The 23884-nt window shown below is 35.6% G+C and overlaps 1 protein-coding gene across 1 annotated transcript; it reads left to right on the forward strand.

Annotated features, from left to right (window-relative positions):
* The first annotated feature begins 3609 nt into the window (after positions 1-3609).
* Positions 3610-22388, forward strand: LOC140169384 (uncharacterized). The gene is made up of 6 exons (XM_072192642.1): positions 3610-3795; positions 8185-8520; positions 11313-11660; positions 14207-14497; positions 16689-16961; positions 19405-22388. Exons 1-6 carry the CDS (start codon positions 3735-3737, stop codon positions 19407-19409), a joined length of 1314 nt encoding a protein of 437 aa, XP_072048743.1. The 5' UTR covers positions 3610-3734; the 3' UTR covers positions 19410-22388.
* The last annotated feature ends 1496 nt before the right edge of the window (positions 22389-23884 follow it).

The following is a 23884-nucleotide window of genomic DNA, read 5'->3' on the forward strand; positions in this document are numbered from 1 at the left end:
TTAGTTCCAGTATTAGATTTAATTTACAAATTAATATTCAAAAACAGTTTTTATGGTTCAGTGAATAAATTAAAATGAATGCTGCAGCTTATTAATGTCTTTCAATAATGAATAGGCCTTCCTTCGCGTGAGATGGCTTTCAACCATCGTTCTTCTCTGTTGGACAAGCTAGTTCCCCGCATGCTGCAGGATTTGCTGCAAAGTCCTTTAAGGTGTGGCGTTGTTCAGTTCAGTTCAGTTCAGTTTTATTTCATCAAATTCATCCATTAAATAAATACAATATAAAAAAGCTTTTACAAACATCGTATAATATGGTGAAATGATGAGGATGCCACTGAACGCAAAGCGTGTTGTTGTGGCACCCTTTACAAAAGTTAGTATTAAATAAGTATGATAAACAAAATTTTAGAATAATAATAAATACAATAGCAAGATATATGCCTTGTGGGTTAGGTATAAACTTATTATCACAAGAGCTATGCTTTCAATTATAAATCAATGAGTAATGATGGTGAAAATAACAACCAAACCTACACAGAAGGTAAAAGGGTTGTAAAATCCCATTATAATATAAAACAGTTCAGGCATGGCATAAGGGGCCGTCCATAGTTTTCGCCATTTTCACTTACGTACAAAGCGTACGTAACTTTTTACCCCCCCCCCCCCTCCCTCCGTCGAGTTACGTACAAATAAAATGTCCCCCACTTGTCCGCTTGTAACAAGTTGAGTCTTGATAACGGCCACCCATATAAATGATTTTTGAACCATTGAAGGAATGATCAATGATTTGAGTGTACTGGGATCCAGCATAAAAGATTTAACCAAAATATTCTGTTGGTCCATTGGTTAAATTAATCAATGAACACAATAGTATCCCAGCAAACACAAAAACGTTTAAAATACGTTATATTTTGGCTTTTGGTTTAGGTAAAAACGTTTTAATAACATTAAAATGTCGGGTTATATATAGGTCATGATAACATTTTAAAACTTTTTGTATGAAAACACACTACAACAATATTTTGAAATGTTTTCAAAAAATGTTATTGTAAACTATTTTTGCAAACATTTTTGCCAAATATTGTGTTAATACTTTTAAAAATAACATTATGTTAAAATGTTTGAACCCAGCAAACACAGAAATTTTCTTAAAATATTTTTTCAAAACCTTTTAATAACATTTAAATGTCGGGTTATAAAAAGGTCATGAAAACGTTATTGAAAATATTTTGGGCAAACATTTTTCGAAAAATATTTTCTCAACCCCAAAATAACATTCTGTTTAGAATGTTTTGTATTAAGTTTTCAAGAATGTTTTTGGAATGTTATTAAAACGTTTTTATACCCTTTATATAACCCGACATTTAAACGTTTTCTGTATAACATTTTTGTTTGCTGAGCAGTAGATTATCAAAAAATGTTTTTTATGGTTATGAAAACGTTTTATACTCTTAATATACCCTTTATATAACCCGACATTTAAACGTTCTCTGACAACCTTTTATAACCTTTTGCGAATGATGTCGAAAACGTTTTGTGTTTGCTGCAAGATTTATCATTGAAGATACAGTTGTTCCTTCCTAATAAATTCAATTAGAATGAAAAACTTCAATGTTAAATTTACGCATGTTAATGCATACAAAGAGTCAAATTAGAAAAGAGCAAATTTGTTTATGTATAAAATTTCATAAATGGCTCTATAATTTCTCACTAAAACCATAAACACGTGTTTGAAATGTGTAAAAATTTAATTCATGAACATCTTAACTTAAAAGTTATTTTGATAAAAAAAATAGAAACATTCCTTTTGATTAATTTGCTTTAAGTGAAAGAGGTCTGAAACCAAAAGTGATGCATAAAAAGCCTATGTAGAAAAGTGCAACTATTCGAAACTCATACTCCCTCTTAAACTAAATCTTCCACAGTAGTAGTCCAATGGTAGGAATGCAAGACAGGTGGTAAATCATAGACTAAAATAATTATCTTCATAGGCCTAATCATAATAATTATCAAATTATAAAGTAGAAACCTAATAAGTCTCTGCATTGATCAAATATTTCATAATGGGTAAAAAACTAATTGTTCATTTTTTTTGCATTCTGCCGACGACATAATAATTGTCCTGAAGTAGACTTTGCACAAATCAATTTTCCAATTAATGCGGTACCCGCTATGAAATTCGACAATGGGCTGTTCGAAAGTTGTGTCTAAATTTCTCTTCTATGGCGATATACAAAATAAAGTCAATTATACAAATAGGTATGTTGTTGTCTTGTTCGTATACTAGTTGAGCTTTCATACAGGGTGTCCCAGAAAAAATTACCGGGCAAATAAATTTGGTCGTAAGTCCTAATATAGACATCCGAATCCAAAAGTCTTAACATCAGCGTGTAGCCCATGTTATTCTGCATCTTATATGCCAATTTTACTGGAATCGGTTGACTAATCGCGAAGAAATGAGCGATTACATAACGCATGTGTCAATTCACTTCATTCCAAGTTTGAAAGAAAGATCATTCGACACAATGCGCATTAGTGGTTAAACTTTCAATGGGCTTCATATTTTGTTCTATGAAATCCTTTTCGTTCGTTTTTAGACAACATTTTTCTTGCAAAACATTAATTAGGTTTTGTTTAAATTTGAAAAACTGCACGATATTGAAAATGAAAGCTTGCATGTAAGATGATGCTCGGTATTTGTAAATATCTTTTTTCGTCAATGTTAATATAAATGTTGCATAAAGAATTACTACATAAAGAATTCCAGCTGGCTTAAAAATTTCTCACACACATTAATGTTTTCGGAATATTTCCAAGAAATTGTAATGCAAAGTTAAAATCTTTTAAAACTTCAACATTAATGTTGCGTGGTATCAAAGCTGTAAGCACTTGGTCATTGTCATTCTTGGCTCAAATGTTCTTTGTAAAGTATATTTGCACAACCTAAAGAATTAAAGTTGGAGAGCTTCCAATTGCAGAAATCAACGTTTTCTCGGACAAACTGTTATTCATCTTCAGTGAAACAGCATGAATGACATAATACCGTCGGATTTTGTATACCGTCAGATAATGTAGACCAAATTTAATGAGATAATACAAACTTTAGGAAGCGGTGAGCGAGTATGAAAAAAGGGCCTGTTGATCAAACTTGGAATGAACTGCATTGATGCACGCATTATACAATAGTTTATTTCTCCGGAACCAGTCAACCGAATTAAATACAATTTTCGTATGTAATGCACAACAAAATAGGCTATGCGCGGCATTTTAAATTTTTTGATTCTGATGTATATTTCTCGACTTATGTTCAATTTTATTCACTCGGTAATTTTTTTCTGGGACACCCTGTAGTTTAAACACCACGTGGACAAATAGTGTGGTCGTTGAAGATGAAAAGCAGGTGCAACCCGGAAAAAATTGGTACAAAGCTGATTAATTTTTCAAGTGCAAGGATACTTTTTGGCGCAGTATAATCACTGGTGAACAAAAACTGCACTGGTTTCAAACGAACATGACTCCCTCACTTGACATGAAACCATGTACAATGTTTTTTTCCACTCTATGGACCAATAGTATAAGTATGTCAACCATTATCTGACAATGAGGTCTGATCAGTGACCTGTGCAGATATTGTGTTCCCTATGCCAGACGGTGTGTGTGCTTGATTGCAGGAAGTACTATTAACCAAAAATGTGAAACTAGTAATATTGGTGACATTATATGTTTTATGCATTATGGCGTATTTGCAATGGATGTTGTCGCTACTTCTTTCTTGTAGAATCATTGAAATCAGAGGTACGTATAATTTACTTCGATTTAACAAAAAAATGAAACAAAAGGTTGGTTATTATTGGTCAAAAAGTAGAAAATATCATTTGCAATAACTGATTGTCAAAATGTGAAAAAAAAAAATTCTGTTTCCAACGCATTTTAAAGATTTTTAATACAATCGCCCATTTTTGAATAATAGTTATTATTTAAGGGGGGGGTAGTTACTTTTTTGAGATGTGTAAGTTTGGAAATGTTTTGAAAAATGACCAAATTCGGGTTTGAAAAAAATTGACCAAACTCATGTTGAAATATCAGCTTTGTTTATTCCCACAGTGTGTTATTACATCTGTACAGACATTAATTAAGATCACAGTTTCATCAATTGAATTTCCCAGTTAGGTATACAATACGGAAAACAATAACACCAACGTAGGGTTTGAAATGTGTTAGGAGCCAAATAATTGTCGATTCTTATTGGTTTCATTTAAAGGAGTATTTCGTGATCCTAGCATCCTCTTTTTATGACATTTTTCAGTACATATCCACGAAAAAAGCATATTCCCAAAATTTCAGTTGATTCCGATTTTGCGTTTGCGAGTTATGCATGATTATGTGTATTACACTGCTCCATAGACAATACGTTGTAATTTCGTTCTGGTGCACCAGAACGAAATTCAAATTTCGCGATATCTTTGCTAAACGAATTAATCTGCAAGAAATATTTTGTACATAAACATTATGTAGCCAGAGTATTCCAGTGATATAAAAATCTCAACTTTTTTTTGAGAAAAGTGGGGGATGAGGCTGTGGATCACGAAATGCCCCTTTAATCAAATTAATACTTTTTATTTTTGTTCTTATTTTCTTCATGGTTGAACTTATTGAACAAAAGAAGCATATTGAAAAATATTCCATATTGTTTAGTCCTGATGAAGTCAGAGCCACATCTGACGAAAGCTTGACCAATTTCACACAGTGACTGGCTGCACCAGTACTGTAGTTTTCACACATTGACCGGCTGCACCGGTAATGTGACATCCGACGGCGCACCCGAATAAAAAAAATCAATTGATACAGGTAGCTGTCAACAGCTGTAACATTTTTTGTTCAATTTAAGAAGACACTAATTAATGCAAAAATATCTGGACTGATGGTTATCATTGCCGTTTTTAATACAACAAATTAGTTAAAATACAGTACAGAATACAGTACATGGGGAAAATTACGGGTTTGTTTTAAATTATTTATTCTATGGTTTTCTAGCCACTTATTATAAATCTGATATATTTCTGTCGAGTTTTGCAACTTTTTTAAGTCTATATTTTTTATTTAATTTTTAACCCTATACAGCAATGTTAATGTGATAAACTGTTGCAGTTTGTTATAAAAAAGATCTGACTCAATATCTACGTGCGTGCTTTTTGACAATAACACGCAACAGATGTTGACCATTAATTTTGTTCAAAAGACATTTGACATCAAAGATCATTTAAAACAACTGTTACATGTATATAGAAATAACAAGTATACAGAGTGTCCCAGAAAAAATATTGAGTGAACAAAATTGACCGAAATTGAAAAAAAAAAGACATCAAAATCAACACAATTAAACTGTAGCGCATAGGCTATTTTATTGTCCATCACATATGAAAATTTGATTTGATTTGGTTGAATGGTTGCGAAGAAATTAACGATTACATAATACGCGCATCATTGCAATTCACTCCAAGTTTGATCAACAGGCACTTTTTCATACTCGCTCACTGCTTCCTAAAGTTTGTGTATCTCAATAAATTTAGTCAACATTAACTATTTTACGTTTGTGAAGATTATCTTTCATCCAGGTAGTAAATAATCAGTCAACATTAATAGATAAATTTTCACGGGAAAATTTTCTGGACACGTGACCAATGCGTATCAATGTGAGTGTAACCTCGAGCCTGGCGGTGACCTCGCTATTTAAGTCTTAGTAATTTTGAATTGGAATAGTATTTTGGCCGCAATTTAGATAGAAATTTGCGCATTGCAAATTTATTGAATGTTATGTAAGCTTAATTTCTTCTCAATATCATCAAAACGTAATTTCAAAAATATCTATCTACGGAAAAAAATATCGGAAACTCTTACCATAACATTATTAACAAGTGTGACAAGTAACTTATTTTGCATCAAATGAGGAATTCTTCCTATTCAAATACATTGGTAGACCACACGCTGTGCTCGGGTCACATTCCATAATGCTAGTATGTCTGCGCCCATGGGTGTCACGTGTCCAAAAAAATTTCCCATGAAAACTTACCTATTAATTTTGACTGATAATAATAAAATATTTTGAACGTTTTATCACATCGGGCTGATGATGCCTAGATTGTAGTTCAAAATATTATATTATCTATTTTACAATCCGACGGTATCATGTTATTCATGCATTCATTGAAGATAAATAACAGTTTGTCCAAGAAAACTTTGATTCTGCAATGAGAAGCTTTCCAACTTTAATTTATTAGGTTGTGCAAATATGTTATATTTTAACTTTCCTAAGAACATTTGAGCCAAAAATGTCAATGATCAAGTGCTTACGGCTTTACGTGTGATTTTTGATATCATACACCATTATTGTTGAAGTTTTAAAAGATATAAACTTTGCATTACAATTCCTTGGAAATGTTCCAAAAACATTAATCTGTGTGAGAAACAACCTGGAATTCTTATTCTTTATGCAACATTTATATCAATATCATCTTAAATGCCAGCTTTCATTTTCAATATCGTGCAGGTTTTCAAATTTGAACAAAACCTAATTAACTGTTTTGCAACAACAAAAAAACGATGCTTCAAAAAAGAACAAAATATGAAGCCCATTGACAGTTGACCACTATAGTGCGCATTGTGTTGAATGATCTTTTTTTTTTCAAACTTGGAATGAAGTGAATTGACGGATGCATTATGTAAGCCCTCATTTCTTCACAACCAGTCAACCGATTCCAGTTAAATTGCATATATGATACAGCATAAGATGGGCTATACGTTGATGTTTAGATTGTTGGATTGTGATGTCTATTTCTCGACTTACATCCAAATTTGTTCGCCCTGTATTTTTTTCTAGGACACCCTGTAAAATATTATTCACATAAATGATCAGTTAAATATTTTAATAATGTCTATTTTATGGTTAAATCTTAATAATTTGTCATAAAATTTGTATTATATCGTGAATTTCAAAAAATGTAAATTATTTGATATCAGAAAGACATTCTTCGTTTCAGCGTTAAAATTATTAAAATTTGATATTTTTCAAATGTTGGATATATAACAGTCCTCGAAATAAATTTTATAAATCTAATGATATATTCTTAAAGTGTATGTAGCTGTGAGGAAAAGCCGACGATCAATTGAAAATTTTGACCTTTCATATTGAAGAAATGGATTGTTGTAACGTAATAGGCCTATTGTTAAGTTCGAAAAAAAAAATTGACCGCTCCCCCCCCCTACACTTTTGAAATTCTTGAGGTCTGCCTTGGCTGAAAAAAAAATTGGGTGTACATTTCACCAAATATTTCAGTCCGCAAAACTTGCTGTACACCCCCCCAATCATATTGGTCTAGCGACGCCCTTGCACACTGTATCTCCTGTCATCGACTCTCTAAATGTACACAGAGTGGAAAGAGTGGAAAAAGATTGGGAGAGTGAAATGGAGGACAACCCCTTTTGGAGTGAAAAAATTTTCACACTACAAGGATTTAAAAAAGTAGTCTGTATACTCTCAAAGGAGTGAATATTACCTAAAGAAAATGTGCTTTCTTTCATTTTAGAGTGTTTTCCACTCAAAAACGGGTTGTCTTTCGTTCAACTACCGGAAAGAATGGAAATTCACTCTTTTACATTTAGAAAGAGCATAGTGAAATTAATAACAATAATTATTATTTACATTTAGGCTTTGTTTTGAGTTGAAATCGCTGCTGTGTTATATACTGTATTAAAGAATACTGTACATTTCTGACTGAACTCTTGAAATAGAACTAAACAAGTTTCTCTGTTCATCAGAATAGAATACTGCTATGGTTGGGCGCACACAAATGCCCCGCCAAATGAACGGTAGCTGTGACGGTGGTAATGAACCTAATGTTGCACAATGTCACGTAAACAGTAGCAGTACACAAGTTGTGAACTTGACATTCTCAGGGGTACTAGTAGAGGGTACATTGCTTATGTCATGAATTTAACAAATTTATATTTATTAACATTGACATAGATTTTTTTTTAAATCGGCATACAACCTTCTTGGGGACACCCGTATTAGTATTAGTCCCAGCTATTAGTATTAGTATTAGTATTAGTATTAGTATTAGTGTTAGTATTATTAGTAGTATTAGTATTCATTTCGTGACGTTGATATTACTTTTATCATTTCAGCACACCATATCCCATATGATGTTATGACGGTTACTGTCTTATCTGCTGAAGTTTCAATTTCATGGAAGTGTAACGATCCCACCAGAAGTAACGAATATGCAGTTGCGTACACACTGACTAATAAAGATCAATGTTATGCCTTAGATGGTTTCTCTATAGAACAACAAACAGTTTGGGAAAATTTGAATTGCGTGTATGATGCCAGCAATATTGCATCATGCTGGATGCTAGTGTATGAACTGTCACCGTACTCCATATACACGTATTACGTAAAATCAAGGGTACAAGGCAGTACTTATCAAAGCACGGCCAACAATTTTCGAACTGATGAAGCTGGTAAGTACAGCAAAGCGTCTGACGTCAGGGCAAAGGTGCGCCGTGATTGGTTGCCGACCTGCGCAGTACGACATTTTCTGTCTAGTTGTCCGAATTTTAGACGCAAACTAGTCTTTTTATCTCTGTGTAAATTTCATTTATAGTAAGGATTTCAAGTGGGGACCGAGGAGGGGGTCGGAAGTGGGAAAGATGACTTTCAGGAGGGTGCCAAACATGACGTATTATATTGACATGCCCAGTGATCGTTACCTAAAACCAGCAACCCGACGCTCTCGTCATAGCAACGAAAAAAGCTACATCACCCTCAGTGCTCGCCTGGACATCCACAAATACTCATTTTTCCCCAGAACTGTGGTTGAGTGGAATGCCCTTGACAACACTGTTGTAAACGCAACATCATTGAACACTTTTAAGTAGCAACTAAGTCAGTAATCCTCACACCCCCGCACAAGCCTGGCATCATACTCTAACCGAGTCCAGCCAGTATAAGAGCAGAAGCAGAAGCAGAAGTTGTGTTCCGTACCCTCTAAATTAGAGGCATAATTACTATCAGTAGTTTATGTTGTCATAATGGTTTGTGGTCGAGGTAGCCATGCACTCACCTTCCGGACCCTCAATAACAGGAAGGCTATGTCGTGAGCTATTCTTAGACAATTGTTGTGTATAGAGCCACCTAGCACAGTGTCATCGCCCCGATATCTTCATGGCAGAAATCGCCATGGTAGGTTGAATCCGGCACAGCCACGCATGGCCATTTTGTTCCGACCTGTTTAATAGTTTTGAAGCGCATAATGGGCCGAGGGACATCTGACTAAGGCTATTGACAATAGCCTGGTAACTGACCTCTGCAGATGTCAGTGAGCATGGTATACGCCTTGATGTCATCTGCTTTTAGACTGCCTCCACCAGTGGCCTACGCTGCGCACGGTTCTTTCTCAGTACGCGAGCTAACGACTATCAATATCCTTTCAACACATATATTCAAGTCCAAGCATCAAAAGCGGCTTCTTTAGAATAACACAATTACGGGAGATATTCATCATTTTCTACCCCGGTATCCAAAGATTTATCGTCTGAATATCAAATCGTGCATTGCACATTCACGTGTATCGATCCCGGTTATTGATATTAGTGTCTCTGCTGTAATTATTAACCAGGCGATGTCGGTATGCCTAGTAGAGACTTCGTGGGCGCCAGACTAATAACTGCTCCATGTAACCAAAACAATATTTGTTATACATTCCCTGGTAAGGGGCTGTGCAATAATTATGAGGGTCAAATTGGGGGGGAGCAAGACATTTTGGCGAGCCGAAGGGGGGGGGGTCAAGCCATTTTCGGCCTTCCGGCAGGGGGGGCGATTTTGGCACACACTCATGAAACGCTCTAAAAAGGCTTAAGAAAACAGTACTTTTTGTCCCCTCTCATTACTATCATTTTCCTTATCTTTCTATTTATTTACTTATTTCTCTTCATATCTTTCTCTTTCTCTCTTCCTCCAGTCCCCCTCTCATTCTTCATATCCCCTCCTCCGCCTCTTCCTCCCTCATCCCCTCCCAAGACCTCTCACAGAAGAGCTGCCCCCCCCCCTTGGGTACGCCACTGTAATCAGTTTATGCCAATCTCAATCTTAAAATAAAATAAAATGTCAATTTGTGAAACAACTTTTATGTAGGCCTAAACCGGTACTTATTAATATTATACATGTAGCTATTAGTTACATGTCAGTACTATAGACATGTGGACATGGCAGCCTTAATTCCGATGTGTAATCGATCAGCAAAAGCATTCAATTTATTTAAATGAAGCACCTAAAGTCAGGTGGGTGATAACGAACTGTATATCGACGGCTAATGTGTGCCTTTTGTGCTTACGGATACTCAATCATACCATTGGTTGTATGGGAACAAAAGGTACCTCTCGCTCGTGTAGGCGCTTTCATGTGACTTTTGTTTGATCACTTATTGACAGTAGCCTGCCTATTATAGCGTTAATAATAAGGAGAAACAATCACATTTTTTAAAAATTATCTGTTTTCATAAATTAAGCTGAGTTGATGAACTTGGCAACATGTAAAAACGCTATGGAGTTTTTCAATCACAAAACATTACGCACCAAGTCAAAAATCCTCTTTTGGAAAAAAAATTAAAACTTGGCAGGTGTGTTTTTCTCACCCATCTACACATTCTGTATTATTTTCAAGCAAATCTGTGCATGACACCGCAGCCGTAAAAATACCTTCATAACAAGGAACCATCTTCCCGGCAAACACACAAACGTTTTAAAAACGTTTTAAATAAGTTATATTTTGGGTTTTGATTTAGGTAAAAACGTTTTAATAACATTAAATGATTTATGTAACGGTCATGAAAACGTTTTGTATGAAAACACACTACAACAATATTTTTAAAATGTTATTGTAAACTATTTTTGCAAACAATTTTTGCCAAATATTTTGTCAACACTTTTATAACATTATGTTAAAATATTTGCACTCAGCAAACCCAGAAATGTTCTTAAAATGTTTTTTTTTTCAACAACAAAAATGATTGCACTATCTAAGAAGTAATGCATCATAATAGGCCTCAATGGTACTTGACATAATTTGCCGTGTCATGTAGGTAACAAAACATCCTAGATTGTGCAATCATGAAATGTTCAACATTGTGAAATTATTAACAACCCTACACTATAAAAACTACATCAGTAATTATAAATAAAAAAGCATAATAACTTGTTTGTATATTCTAACCAAATTCTAACCAAATATTAATTATTCTTTTCATTCACGAAAGCTCCAACTGATTTTCCTGCCGGGATAAAGAACTCCATAGAGCGGAATACAAAAACAAGTCTGTTTTTTGCCTTCAGAAATATACCGTGTGGAAGACGAAGAGGACAAAACAATTATGAATCTGAAGTACGGTGCGTGGAATCGAGAAATAAAAAAGTACAGTGCTTGGATACAAAGGTGATTCCTGCTGAAAGTTTTCATTACATAAAAGGATATTATGGGACTGTAGTCTTTATCGATGACTTGCAATGTAATACGTCGTATTCCTTTAGAGTTAGAGGATCTAATGGGAATGGTGAGTTGGATGGACCCTATTCATCGCTATTCATGGGGGAAACATCCTTATGCGGTAAGTGCATAAATCGACTCATCTAAGTTGCATAAAAATCAAGTACTACAAAGACACAGCAGCAAAAATAAATTGTTTTTTACGTTAATAGTACATTTTGAGATTCAACATGATATATCAAAGTACCATTATCTGTACAGAATAAAGGGGTTGTTACGCGAGTCGGATGGCAGGATCCATAAAAAAGGCCTACAATGTACTTCTTAGTATTCGACGATTCTACCCGCAAAGTGCGTGCTGCGTGTGCATACGCCTGTCAAATGCGTGCTTTAATTGCCGCGCACGCTTTGTAAAAGCCTTCTGGAGCGTTGCTAGAAAAGGGTGAGAAACAAAAATGCATTTTTTTGGCATGCGTTTGCAGGAGGACTTCGTTTTGGTAGAAAGATGGCGGATCCGTGCAAAGGGTTAACTACGTTGATCTTATATGAAATGAATCAAGGAAGGCAATAATTACATTTATATATCACTAGGTGTCGCATGTTTTGGGTTTAGGAAAATAATATATCAAAACAAAGGTTTTGGGCGTTTTCCCCTTGTCACCCCTCATATCCTGCCTTATGATCTCCGTCATAGAGCAAATACCGTTCATTTTGAATGTCAGCTTTGTTTGTCTCAATATTTTACTGGAAATACCACTAGGTCATGCTCCCCTCCGACCCGCTTTAAAGCAAAAGTAGACAAAAAAGGTCAAAATGCAACCAAAAAATAGCCCCACTTTTTTTACCACTTTCACGATGGAACCGTTTCCAGTTTATATTCCACTTCAAAATGCAGTATGAAATCACCCATTTCTAGAGCATCCAAAGCAGGCTTTTCAATATTGGTAAATCGATTGCTCGGTACCAGAAGCGGGTAAGTGCAATATCTGCCGTGCGTAGATTAGTAAATATATACTATGTATAAATTGGCCAATATTCACAGGGCAGCTATTGCACTTAACCACTTCTTGCACTGAGCAGTCGAAATATCGAAACTGGGCAATAGATTTTGACCAGCATAACTCTTATAACATCGTCACACGTCTATGCACATTCAATATGTAGTAGATAAAGGGTGAGAAACAGACCATTATCAGAAATAATGGGCGTGTTGTTCATGACTGGCGAGATGTTAGTTGGTTTGAGGTTGAAACCCCGATAGGGGTCGAAACCTCAAACCAACTAACATTGAGCCAGTCATGAACAACACGCCCATTATTTCTGGTAATGGTCTGTTTTGAACCGTTTATCTTACATATACGACGAGCAAAATTAAATTGTTTGCATCAAAATATGTATATATAATTGTTTAAAAAGAAGTTTAATGCCAAACTTTAGTTTCTTAAATTAAAAACACTAACACCTCAGACGCCAGCATTATCAAATCAATAATAGATATTGATCTCAATTTACATCTGTATTTGAAGTGGTTTGGTAGGTTATTAATCCGGTTGGAGTGTATTCACCCCGTGACCATTGTTATTCAAATGATTAATGAATAATGCAAAGAGTTGTCAACGTTTGGTCTATCTGTTTCAACACCATGAAATTTATATCTTAGAAAATGTGAGTAACCAGATATTTGAAACACCTAGTAACGTAGTGTCCAATGGTACTCCCCATTATGGGTAGGTCACAGTAAGGCTTTGCACCCCCAAGCCTCTTGACTTGTAATGAGTACCGCTGGTTAGTTGCGAAGCTCCCCTGGTCGGGTGATATCCCGGGGGTTCTTGCCTAGTAGCTAATTAGCATGGACCGTTGAGCATTTTGGGTTGGGCAAGGATAAAGACAGATTCCCTTCTAGAAACCAATGGCAAGTTTATATACATGTACTGAGTATACATTCAACGAAACGGTTACTTTTCATTTATGAGTATTACCTCGGTATGCTAATTAAATTTTAATTTGCATAAATTTAACTATGTTTATTAATTGAGCACCAGTGGTGTTATATATATAAATGTTAATGTTATACGGACTGCACTAACATTTGCATTTAAATCGAGCTGTAAATGCATTTGTTTCGTAAGTATACCTGAGACTAGTAACTAACTCAGATTCTACATGTATGTTGTGATCCTTTCCATAGTGTTTCTAGAATGTCCATGGTATTCCTTTTGTTTAGCTCGCAGCCCGAGACCGTTATCTTGAGCTATTGTGTTGATAATGGTCTCTGGGCAGCAAGCCACCTCCATTACTCTAGGTAATGGTTGGGGCAGCGAACCTTAAACAAAAGAAATACAATGGATAAGCTGTGAATAGAAAAGGGCTAGACGTATATAGTTTAGTATACATGGTGAATCAAAAAATTTCAAATCAGGTGTTTTAGATAGTTGTGAAAATTATATAGTAACAGATGTCGGTCGCAAATATATCAAGAAATAAACATCGTTGAGTTTATAATGTAAATTCTTTAAAAAGCGATGAGAATTGGACGAGACAATGAGAATTGAAAGAATTTTCTATGAAACTTTCATATGTTTTCTCATCCAAATAATAACTATCGTGTAAACAATATGTCACATTGTTTTAAATAAGACAATTTAAAATGTCTTGGGTATTTGACAGCGCCCAGTGGTATTGATACAATTCGACCAGTGGTGAGTTGCCCACCAGACATAACAGCCACCGCTCTACCATGGTTTAATTATGCTGAAGTCACTTACGCACCAGCAACTGCAACTGATAATAGCGGTGGAGTTGTTCAACTTACTTACTGGGCTGATGGACGCCCAACGGACGGACACCCAACGGCGACATCATTTTATGTTGGGCAAACCGCAGTAACTGTATTTGGTAGAGACCCAAGTGACAATCTTGGACAGTGTACATTCTTTGTTACAGTAGTTGAATCATCAGGTAAGAAAGATGTTACAACTGCGGTAATGCGACGTCGCATACTTCTGACGAGATCTTATTTCTTTTTGGTCAATCCTGTTCCACTTTCTGAAAAGGATGCGGCGCAAACCCTCTAGGGTTGTGTACTTCTTAAGGGGTGGGGTATGAACCTTTGGACAGTATTTTATTGTGGGACATTAGAGCACATCAGACATATCGAATTGCATTCTGAATACGAAGAATGTCCTTCTGATATCAAATAATTTTGATTTTTTGATATTCGCAATGTAATACACATTTTATGGCAAATCATTAAAAATTGATATTTTTTATATTTAACAGTACTCGAAGTAAACTTTATAAATCTGATAATAATTATATACTTAAAGCGTATGTAGGTGGGATGAAAAACCGACGATCAATTGAAAAGTTCGACCTTTCGTATTGATGATATGGATTTTTTCCCAAAACACACACAAAAAATTAGGTCTTTTTGGGAAAAAAATCCATATCTTCAATATAAAAGGTCAACATTTTCAATTGATCGTCGGCTTTTCCTCCCAGCTACACACACTTTAAGAATATATCATTAGATATAAAATTTACTTCGAGGACTGTTATATATCAAAAATGTGAAAAATATCAAATTTTAATAATTTGTCATAAAATTTGTATTATATCGTGGATTTCAAAAATGAAAATTATTTGATATCAGAAAGACATTCTTCGTATTCAGAATGCAATTCGATATGTCTGATGTGCTCTCATGTCCCACAAAAAATACTGTCGAAACGCTCAAAACGCTCATTCCAGATCCCTTTATATAAGCTGAATTTATACTCAATCGCTTTTGCAGAAAATCAATTCTCACGCATGCTCAGTGCTTACTTACATTTCCAGAGCGTCGAGCCGATCAATCGATTCAAATCGCTGAGGCAAAACCGACGTCACTTTTGCAAGTTAAAGAAATCTCAACTTCCCTCGCGATATCGCTTGACACGTGAGTGCGTCAACCAATCACATATGGAGCTATTATTTTGCTAATTAATTTACCTTTCTCGATTTTTCGCTTTTGGTGATGAATTAATTCAAAACAATAATTTTTGACAGCGACTACTGTTTTAAAAATGTATTTTGTGGCATTTCGAATATCTTAACCACTTCTTGCACTGAGCAGTCGAAATATCGAAACTGGCCAATAAATTTTGACCAGCATAACTCTTAGTATGTACATTCCATATATAGTATAGTATAGTATAGTATAGTATACAAATATTGACTGCTATGAGGGGCATGGTTAAAATTATAGGCCAAGGTGATCTCAAAACCATGACTATGCCCCGAGGCGTAGCCGAGGGGCATAGTCATGGTTTTGAGATCACGGCGGGCCTATAATTTTAACCATGCCCCGAATAAAAAGCAGTCAATATTTGTTTTATATACCAAATCTTAAGATTCTTGTCATCTGTTTGGTTAAAAGCATCGATTTTGGGAAGAGAAATTAATAGTTTCAATGCGAACGGCACACACAGATTACAATCTGCAATTTCTGCGTAATTATAACGCGTGAAAACATTAACGCGTGCGTAACATCATTTTACGCTGGGAAAAACGCGCAGTTTGATCGTGACGCACGTGACCGGTCCATAGTTCATTTCCATGGACCGGTCCATAGTTCATTTTGCGGGCATAGTTAATTCAATGACTGCACTTTCAACCAATCAGATGACAGGAATCTATATATGAGGTATATAATATAGTATAGTATAGTATAGTATAGTATAGTATAGTATAGTATAGTATAGTATAGTATAGTATAATAGTATACATGGTGAATAAAAAAGTAAAAATCAGGTGTTTCAGATATTTACGGATGTGGTAATCACAATATTTCCGAGTTCCGACTGATTTTGCTTGATCGCATCACATATGTCGGTCGCAAATGTATCAAGAAATGAACATCGTTGAGTGGTGAATTGTATTGGGCATAACATATTAACTTGCCATTGATGTTCAACAACATACATCACAATGGATCCATTGTTCATATCCGTCAGGACTAGTGGAAATTTATAATGAAAAATCTTTAAAAAGTGATGAGAATTGGACGAAACTAATGCTTTCTCATCCAAATACTAATTATCATGTAAACAATAATTATGTAACATTGTTTTAAATGAGAAAATTTAACAATATTTTGGATATTTGACAGCTTCCAGTGATACAATTCGACCAGTGGTGAGTTGCCCACCAAACCAACAAGCCACCGCTCTACCAGGAGTACAATCTACTAATGTGACTTTAAACGCACCAGCAACTGCAACTGATAACAGCGGTGAAGTTGTTCAGCTTACTTACTGGGCTTACGGACACCCAACAGCGAAATTCTTTACTGTTGGGCAAACCGCAGTAACTGTAACCGGTAGAGACTCAAGTGGCAATACTGGAAAGTGTACATTCTTTGTTACAGTAGTTGAATCTTCAGGTAAGAAAGATGTCACAACTGCTGTAATACGATGTCGCATACTTCTGACGAGGTGTCTTTTCTTTTTTCTTTCTTTTGATCAATCCTGTTCCGCGGCGCAAACCCTCTAGGGTTGTGTTTAGCTTGATAGACTTGTTAGCCATCTTTGTCAGAGTACAAGTTTGTTTTTCATCGATTAATCAACCATGCGACCAAAATGGTGCGCACAATAAGGCATGTACCGCATTGGATACTCATCCAGTTATCTATGCAAAATTGTGTAACATTGCACAGTTTTGCGTGCTTCACGCGCACTGGCCTTTACGTAGCAAAATAGACGTTCATTTTGGGGTAAAATTGTCTGAAATTGGAAAATTTTCAGCAGGAAAATATGCATAAATAATTAAATGTTTCCATACTGCTTTCCTAAGTCTTTTCAGAGCGTTTCATTTAAAGAGCAACCCATGAATGTGTGCCAAAAATTGTCCCTTCTCGGCTTCCCAACAATTGCTTCCCCCCCCCCCCCCCCCACCCGCCACTTTGTCTGGCAAAAAAACTTACCCCTTAATTTCACCCTTCCCCAGGGCTCATAATTATTGTACAGCCCTATTACGTGTACAAACTGTAAGAGCTATCTAACTGCGATTTGGTACAATGGCAACTTACATTTGCAGTTTAGCTAATTTTAACCTGTATAGTTAATTAGCGTTGCTTTCTTGAACGCGGTTTATAATTAAGGGCTGGGGTATGAACGTTTGGACAGTATTTATTGTGGGACATTAGAGCACATCAGACATATCGAATTGCATTCTGAATACGAAGAATGTCATTCTGATATCAAATAATTTTGATTTTTGAAATTCGCAATTTAATACACATTTTATGGCAAATCATTAAAATTGATATTTTTGATATTTAACAGTACTTGAAGTAAACTTTATAAATCTGATGATTTATACTTAAAGTGTATGTAGGTGGGATGAAAAGCCGACGATCAATTGAAAATTTTGACCTTTCGTATTGAAGATATGGATTTTTTTCCCAAAACACCAAAAAAAAAATAGGTCTTTTTTGGGGAAAAAATCCATATCTTCAATATGAAAGGTTAAATTTTTCAATTGACCGTCGGCTTTTCCTCCCTGCTACATACACTTAAAGAATATGTCATTAGATTTATATAATTTACTTCGAGGACTGTTATATATCAAAAATTTGAAAAATATCAAATTTTATACTTTGTCATAAAATTTGTATTATATTGTGATTTTCAAAAATTGAAAATTATTTGATATCAGAAAGACATGCTTCGTATTCAGAATGCAATTCGATAGGTCTGAGGTGCTCTCATATCCCACAAAAAATACTGTCGAAACGCAATAAACGCTCATTTTAGATCCCTTAAGGTGGCCCCACACAAAAGTGTGTAAATAACAGAGGTTTGTAAATACAATATGCAATATACTAATAAGCTCATCATTATTCACAAATATGCAAATAACATGACACAACTATACAGCGCATTGGGCCACCGTATCATTTCACATACCAACTTTTGTGGATTAATTAAAATGTAGGCAAAATATATGCAAATAACATTACACAAAACTAAACAGCACATCAGGCTACCATATCCAATTAAATCACCAAACCATATTTGAAGTTGATCGGTTATTGCTACAGAGTGGATTTATGAGATGCAGGCAAGTCTTATTTGCACCACATCGGTCCAAATAAGGGCGAGTTTTCCGTTATTCAACACACCTTGGTGGAAATATAGCCATACTATTTAATTTACGATTTTTATACAATTTTAATGTTGTGATTAAATGCTGAAATAATATTACCTGTCAATGTATAATATTTAATATTTAATATTTCATACAAATATGTTCGATCTTTGAATCGACCGTCGATGCTGCTTCGATGCTTGTTATTAATGAACTATCAACTAATTAATCGGAATTAATGCTAAATGTATATTGGTCAATATCTCTAGAGGTAGTAAATAGTAAGTTGAACCTCTAGAGATATTGGTCAATATCTCTAGAGGCTCAACTTACTATTTTATCACAATTAACAATAGTAAATCAATTGGTTTCATAAATAATAAAGATCGACCAAACATCGATGGTCGATCGAAAGATCGAACTAATTTGTTTCTATTGCCAATAAAGATCGTATAGTATTGCTCCTTTCCATTCTTCTGGCTGTGTTGCGAGTATGATAGGTCTATTGAACCACAACACCTAAAGCCCAATGTGCCATGCAGGGTGTCATTGTGCGAATAAGGAAGGGCGAATTGCTATAACCACAGCGATAAAGCACTAGTAGCTAGACGTCATTTTATGTCCAGTCATATCTTATTTCTCCCCTCACTCCCTTGCCCTCTTCAAAGGTTTTTAGTTCTTATCAAACATAGTTTTAATGATGTTTATATTAATGATGTTTATGTTCATGTTCACAGATTAAAGAAACCATCAATGATCATCATCCATATCGTTATGGATTCGGCAGAGCGACGAATCGGACATTTTGAGCAAATTGAGTTATTGTATGCTTATGATCATGTGCCAGGGGATATTTCATTTCCACCAAAAAATAATGGTAAATCTTACTCCCCGACGTAGATATTGAAATTGTGATTTGGACGAATTTTTCGATTGTTTCAGATCACGCAAGTATTACAAATAATTGGTGCATATTCACTTCTATAATATACATATCAAGTGAGTGCTAACGAACTTTTTGAGAAAGACAAATGGAATGGTACCAAGATTTTCAAACGCCGTATTTGGCACTCTGTCGTGTTCATAACGATATGTAGCAAACATCGTCCCATCTAGACCAATTGAGATGTCTAGGAACCTCGGATACCAGCAAGACATGTATCAACGTATCTCAAGCGGTGACTATTCGATCCCTTACTCAGATAGAGCGATACATCAACAGTATCCCCCAGAATCAAACATATCTAGATGGGACGACAATGAAAGCGCAACCACCCAGGTATCAGAATATTGCAGGGAGATGTGAAGCGCAAGGGAATGTTGAAGAGTCTGCTTATGCGCATCTCGAACCTGATGAGAACATTTGGGCTGCCAAGAAACATCCTTATCAAAATGTTAAAGTGTAACTTAATTGAAAGTCAAATTCGTTTTCCAGAACATTGGACTAAACCATTCTAAAACCACACCCCTCTGTGGCAGACTTTTTAAATAATTTCTGATCCAACCATTTTCATCTATATAAAGTGGAAACGGCATTAAAGAATGTGGAATTACAATCAAAATGTTTTCAATAATTTGAGGCCATATTGTGTAAAATTCGAATATATTTTATAAATGTCAACAATTATTTTCAACAGGAATTTTACATAAAACTATCAAATAATTTCAGTTTCCAACTGGAGTTGAGATGGCAGTGACATTTTTCAGGTGTTGACGATTTTAAATGTAAAAAAACCGCAGTGATTTATTGTGTGCTACCCAAGAGCGCACACCCTAGACATTCCACAAATGACCATCTCAACCAGGATCAGCCCCGAGTTTCGTACGGGTTACAACGGGACAATAATAACTTTAATTCCAATATTGGAAAGATTTACAAATCATATTGAGGTTTTTCTTGACCGCGAGACCAAAGGAAGATCTGAGAGTTGAAATCGATCTTTTAAGATAATAAGAATAAAATGCTCATAATTATGTTCGTTCTAAAAACGTGTGGGCTCCAGGAAGGGGGTAAATCCATAATATAGAGATCGAAAATGAAAATGCTTGGAGTATATCCTCGGAGATCTGACAAAATGTGTCAAATGTCAAAGGTCAATCGCACATGGTCAGATTTTTAGAATGCTCCGATTTCTTTGAAAATAGGCATAATAAAAGCATTACGAGATATATTACTTCAACACAGGGTGTCCCCGAAAGAACTGTATCGTCGGGAACTGGGTATATTTGGGTATTTTAACGCATAAACCAAACATAACTAAATAACTGATGCAATTGAGGAATATATTAGCTATCACATACTTTTTTTTTTTTTTTTATTGACCGCTCCGATTTGAAATAAACGAATTTTACGAAACTACTTCGTTTTCAGCCCCGTTCAACGGAGTCAAATATCTATCGATGGCAACATAATAGACGCCTGATGCGCTGATGATGCGCAGTGATTTATAGCACTCCGAATACAGATCATCGATTGACATTTGAATCCTTGGAAAGGTTTGAAAATGAGGGAGTTTCGTAAAATTCTTATATTTCACAAACAAGGTGATCAATTGTCAAAATTCAAGTATCAACAATTAAGTTTCCGACGACACAGTTCTTTCATGGACACTCTGTATATATTACAATCTAAGTACCAATGGTAGATTGCTCAACCCGAGGAGAGAGCCAAAAAAAAAATATATAAATTTATTTAAGACTTGATGCTACATGTAGTTTTACAGTACTGTTCGTAAGGCTCAGATCTTCAAATGAGACACATGGGGGTGTGGACTCTGCAGGGTTTGGAAATAAGGTCTTCAAATATTGCTTGCTATGAGAGGTATGGTTAAGATTATAGGCCCACGGTGATCTCAAAACCATGCGAGGACGCAGGCGAGGGTCATAGCATGGTTTTGAGATCACCTGTAATTTTAACCATGTCCCGAATATAAAGCAATTATTGTACAGTCTGATTGGGACGCACGAGACCGGTCAATATTTCATTTTCATGACTGGTAGGCCTACATACTTCATTTTGAGGGCATAGCTAATTCAATGACTGCACTTTCAACGAATCAGATGACAAGAATCTATATATGGGGTATATCAAATCAAATGTATTATAATTATTATTATTTATATTCTTACTCAGAAATTGTTAACCTCTGAACCTTGGATCCTTTGGGTCAAATTCTACTCAGCTATCTCATAGTCCTTTTTGTCCTTGTCCTGTTTTTGATGTCTTGTTCTTTTATATAAATACATTCAGCCAAAGAATTAAGGTACCAGTTGTGTTCACCCCTGTATATCCTAAGAAAAGACAAGTACTACAAAATTAAAACAAGCAGCCAATACCCGTAGTCTTCAGCTCTGATTTAAGACATTATTTGTTAAAATTTGTTGAGAATTAAAGAAACAGTGAATCAATGGAAGCACGGCGCTAGTTCTCAAGTTCGCAAACGCGTTGTGTACAAATCAATAGCGCGTGCAATGGAGAAAACTGAAACTTTTTAATTAGCACCTTTCTTGGGTTTTGGGATCGTCGTGTTTTTATTTCAAAAACAATTTCAACAAATTAGGTAAATTCGAGCTAAAAATGCAGCTTTTGGCTGCTGGTTCCATTATGACATATCTGTCTTTGTTTAGGATATGCAAGGGGTGAATATAACTGGTACCTTTAATTTTGTGGCTTACTGTATCTTCTCCCACTCGGGTCATTGATTTCTGTATTTAAATTTTTAGGGTTTGTGCTTATGTTTAGGCTTATTTTGTCTTATTATTTTTGTCAAGTGTGCGTGGCTTTGAAAAGTTTTCACTGATTATATTTACCAGGACCCTTAGATCCTATCTTTTCATTTATATTTAATCATTGTAGTTATTTGATATTTGCTGAAAACTCATATATCGATCTTGGATAAAATTAAATTAATTTCGCTGCGTCTACCTGCAGGTGACTATCTTTAACTTAACGCAAAATTGCCGCAAAAAGTGGAAATTTACGTGATTTCGGGAGTTTTGCCTCACAAGTGGGAGGAGGCAAGAAAAATACTTGCCCCCTACCCCCCCCCCACCCCGTAGCGCCGCCTCTGGTTGTGAAACCTTTTGTATATAAGTAAGTTTTTCACTAAATTTTGCTATAAATCAACATTATTTTTCATCAGGTTCGTCGTCGCAAATAATAAAGGAGACAAGTACATAAAGTGACCCGCCTGGGAATCGAACCCAGGATCTCAGGTTTACGAGACCTACGCCTTAACGACTTGGGCACGGGAGCTTCATGATTAGGCTGGATGAAATTCGAACCCATAAGCGGTCATTTAAACTTATCTCCTCCCCGCAAATAGCCCGTAGTAGCTAGGGCCGTAAATGCGAGAAATAAATTGCCATCCTCCCTGTGAGGAAATATTGCACGAAAAACAGAAGCATGATCGACGGGAATTATATAAATCAACATTATTTTTCATCAGGTTCCCCGTCGCAAATAATAAAGGAGACAAGTAGAAAAAGTGACCCGCCTGGGAATCGAACCCAGGATCTCAGGTTTACGAGACCTACGCCTTAACCACTTGGCCACGGGAGCTTCATGGTTAGGCTGGTTGAAAATCGAACCCATAAGCGGTCACTTAAACTTATCTCCTCCCCGCAAATAGCCCGTAGTAGCTAGGGCCGTAAATGCGAGAAATAAATTGCCATCCTCCCTGTGAGGAAATATTGCACGAAAAACAGCAGCATGATCGACGGGAATTATATAAATCAACATTATTTTTCATCAGGTTCACCGTCGCAAATAATAAAGGAGACAAGTAGAAAAAGTGTCCCGCCTGGGAATCGAACCCAGGATCTCAGGTTCACGAGACCTACGCCTTAACCACTTGGCCACAGGAGCTTCATGGTTAGGCTGGTTGAAATTCAAACCCATAAGCGGTCACTTAAATTTATTTCCTCCCCTGTTTCAGAGCTCAAAATTAAAATCATGACACTCAACCACCTTTTGTCACTTGCTATTTTCAAAATTAGTTTCCTTGGTTTTCAATTATCAAGTACCATTTCCATAGCAGGTTTCAAATGCTTCCAGTAAGCATTTTTCTAACACAGACAATTTCTACATTAATATATATGCAGTTACAGGAAAAACATAGTTTGATTACAGTTTTTATCTGCTCTTTGTTAAAAAGAAACGTAGTCTTTATACCCAATACAATCATGGTGTTCTTGCACTCTATGAACCAATTGTAT

Source organism: Amphiura filiformis, chromosome 1 (assembly GCF_039555335.1).
Source record: "Amphiura filiformis chromosome 1, Afil_fr2py, whole genome shotgun sequence".
In the NCBI taxonomy this organism is placed as follows: domain Eukaryota; kingdom Metazoa; phylum Echinodermata; class Ophiuroidea; order Amphilepidida; family Amphiuridae; genus Amphiura; species Amphiura filiformis.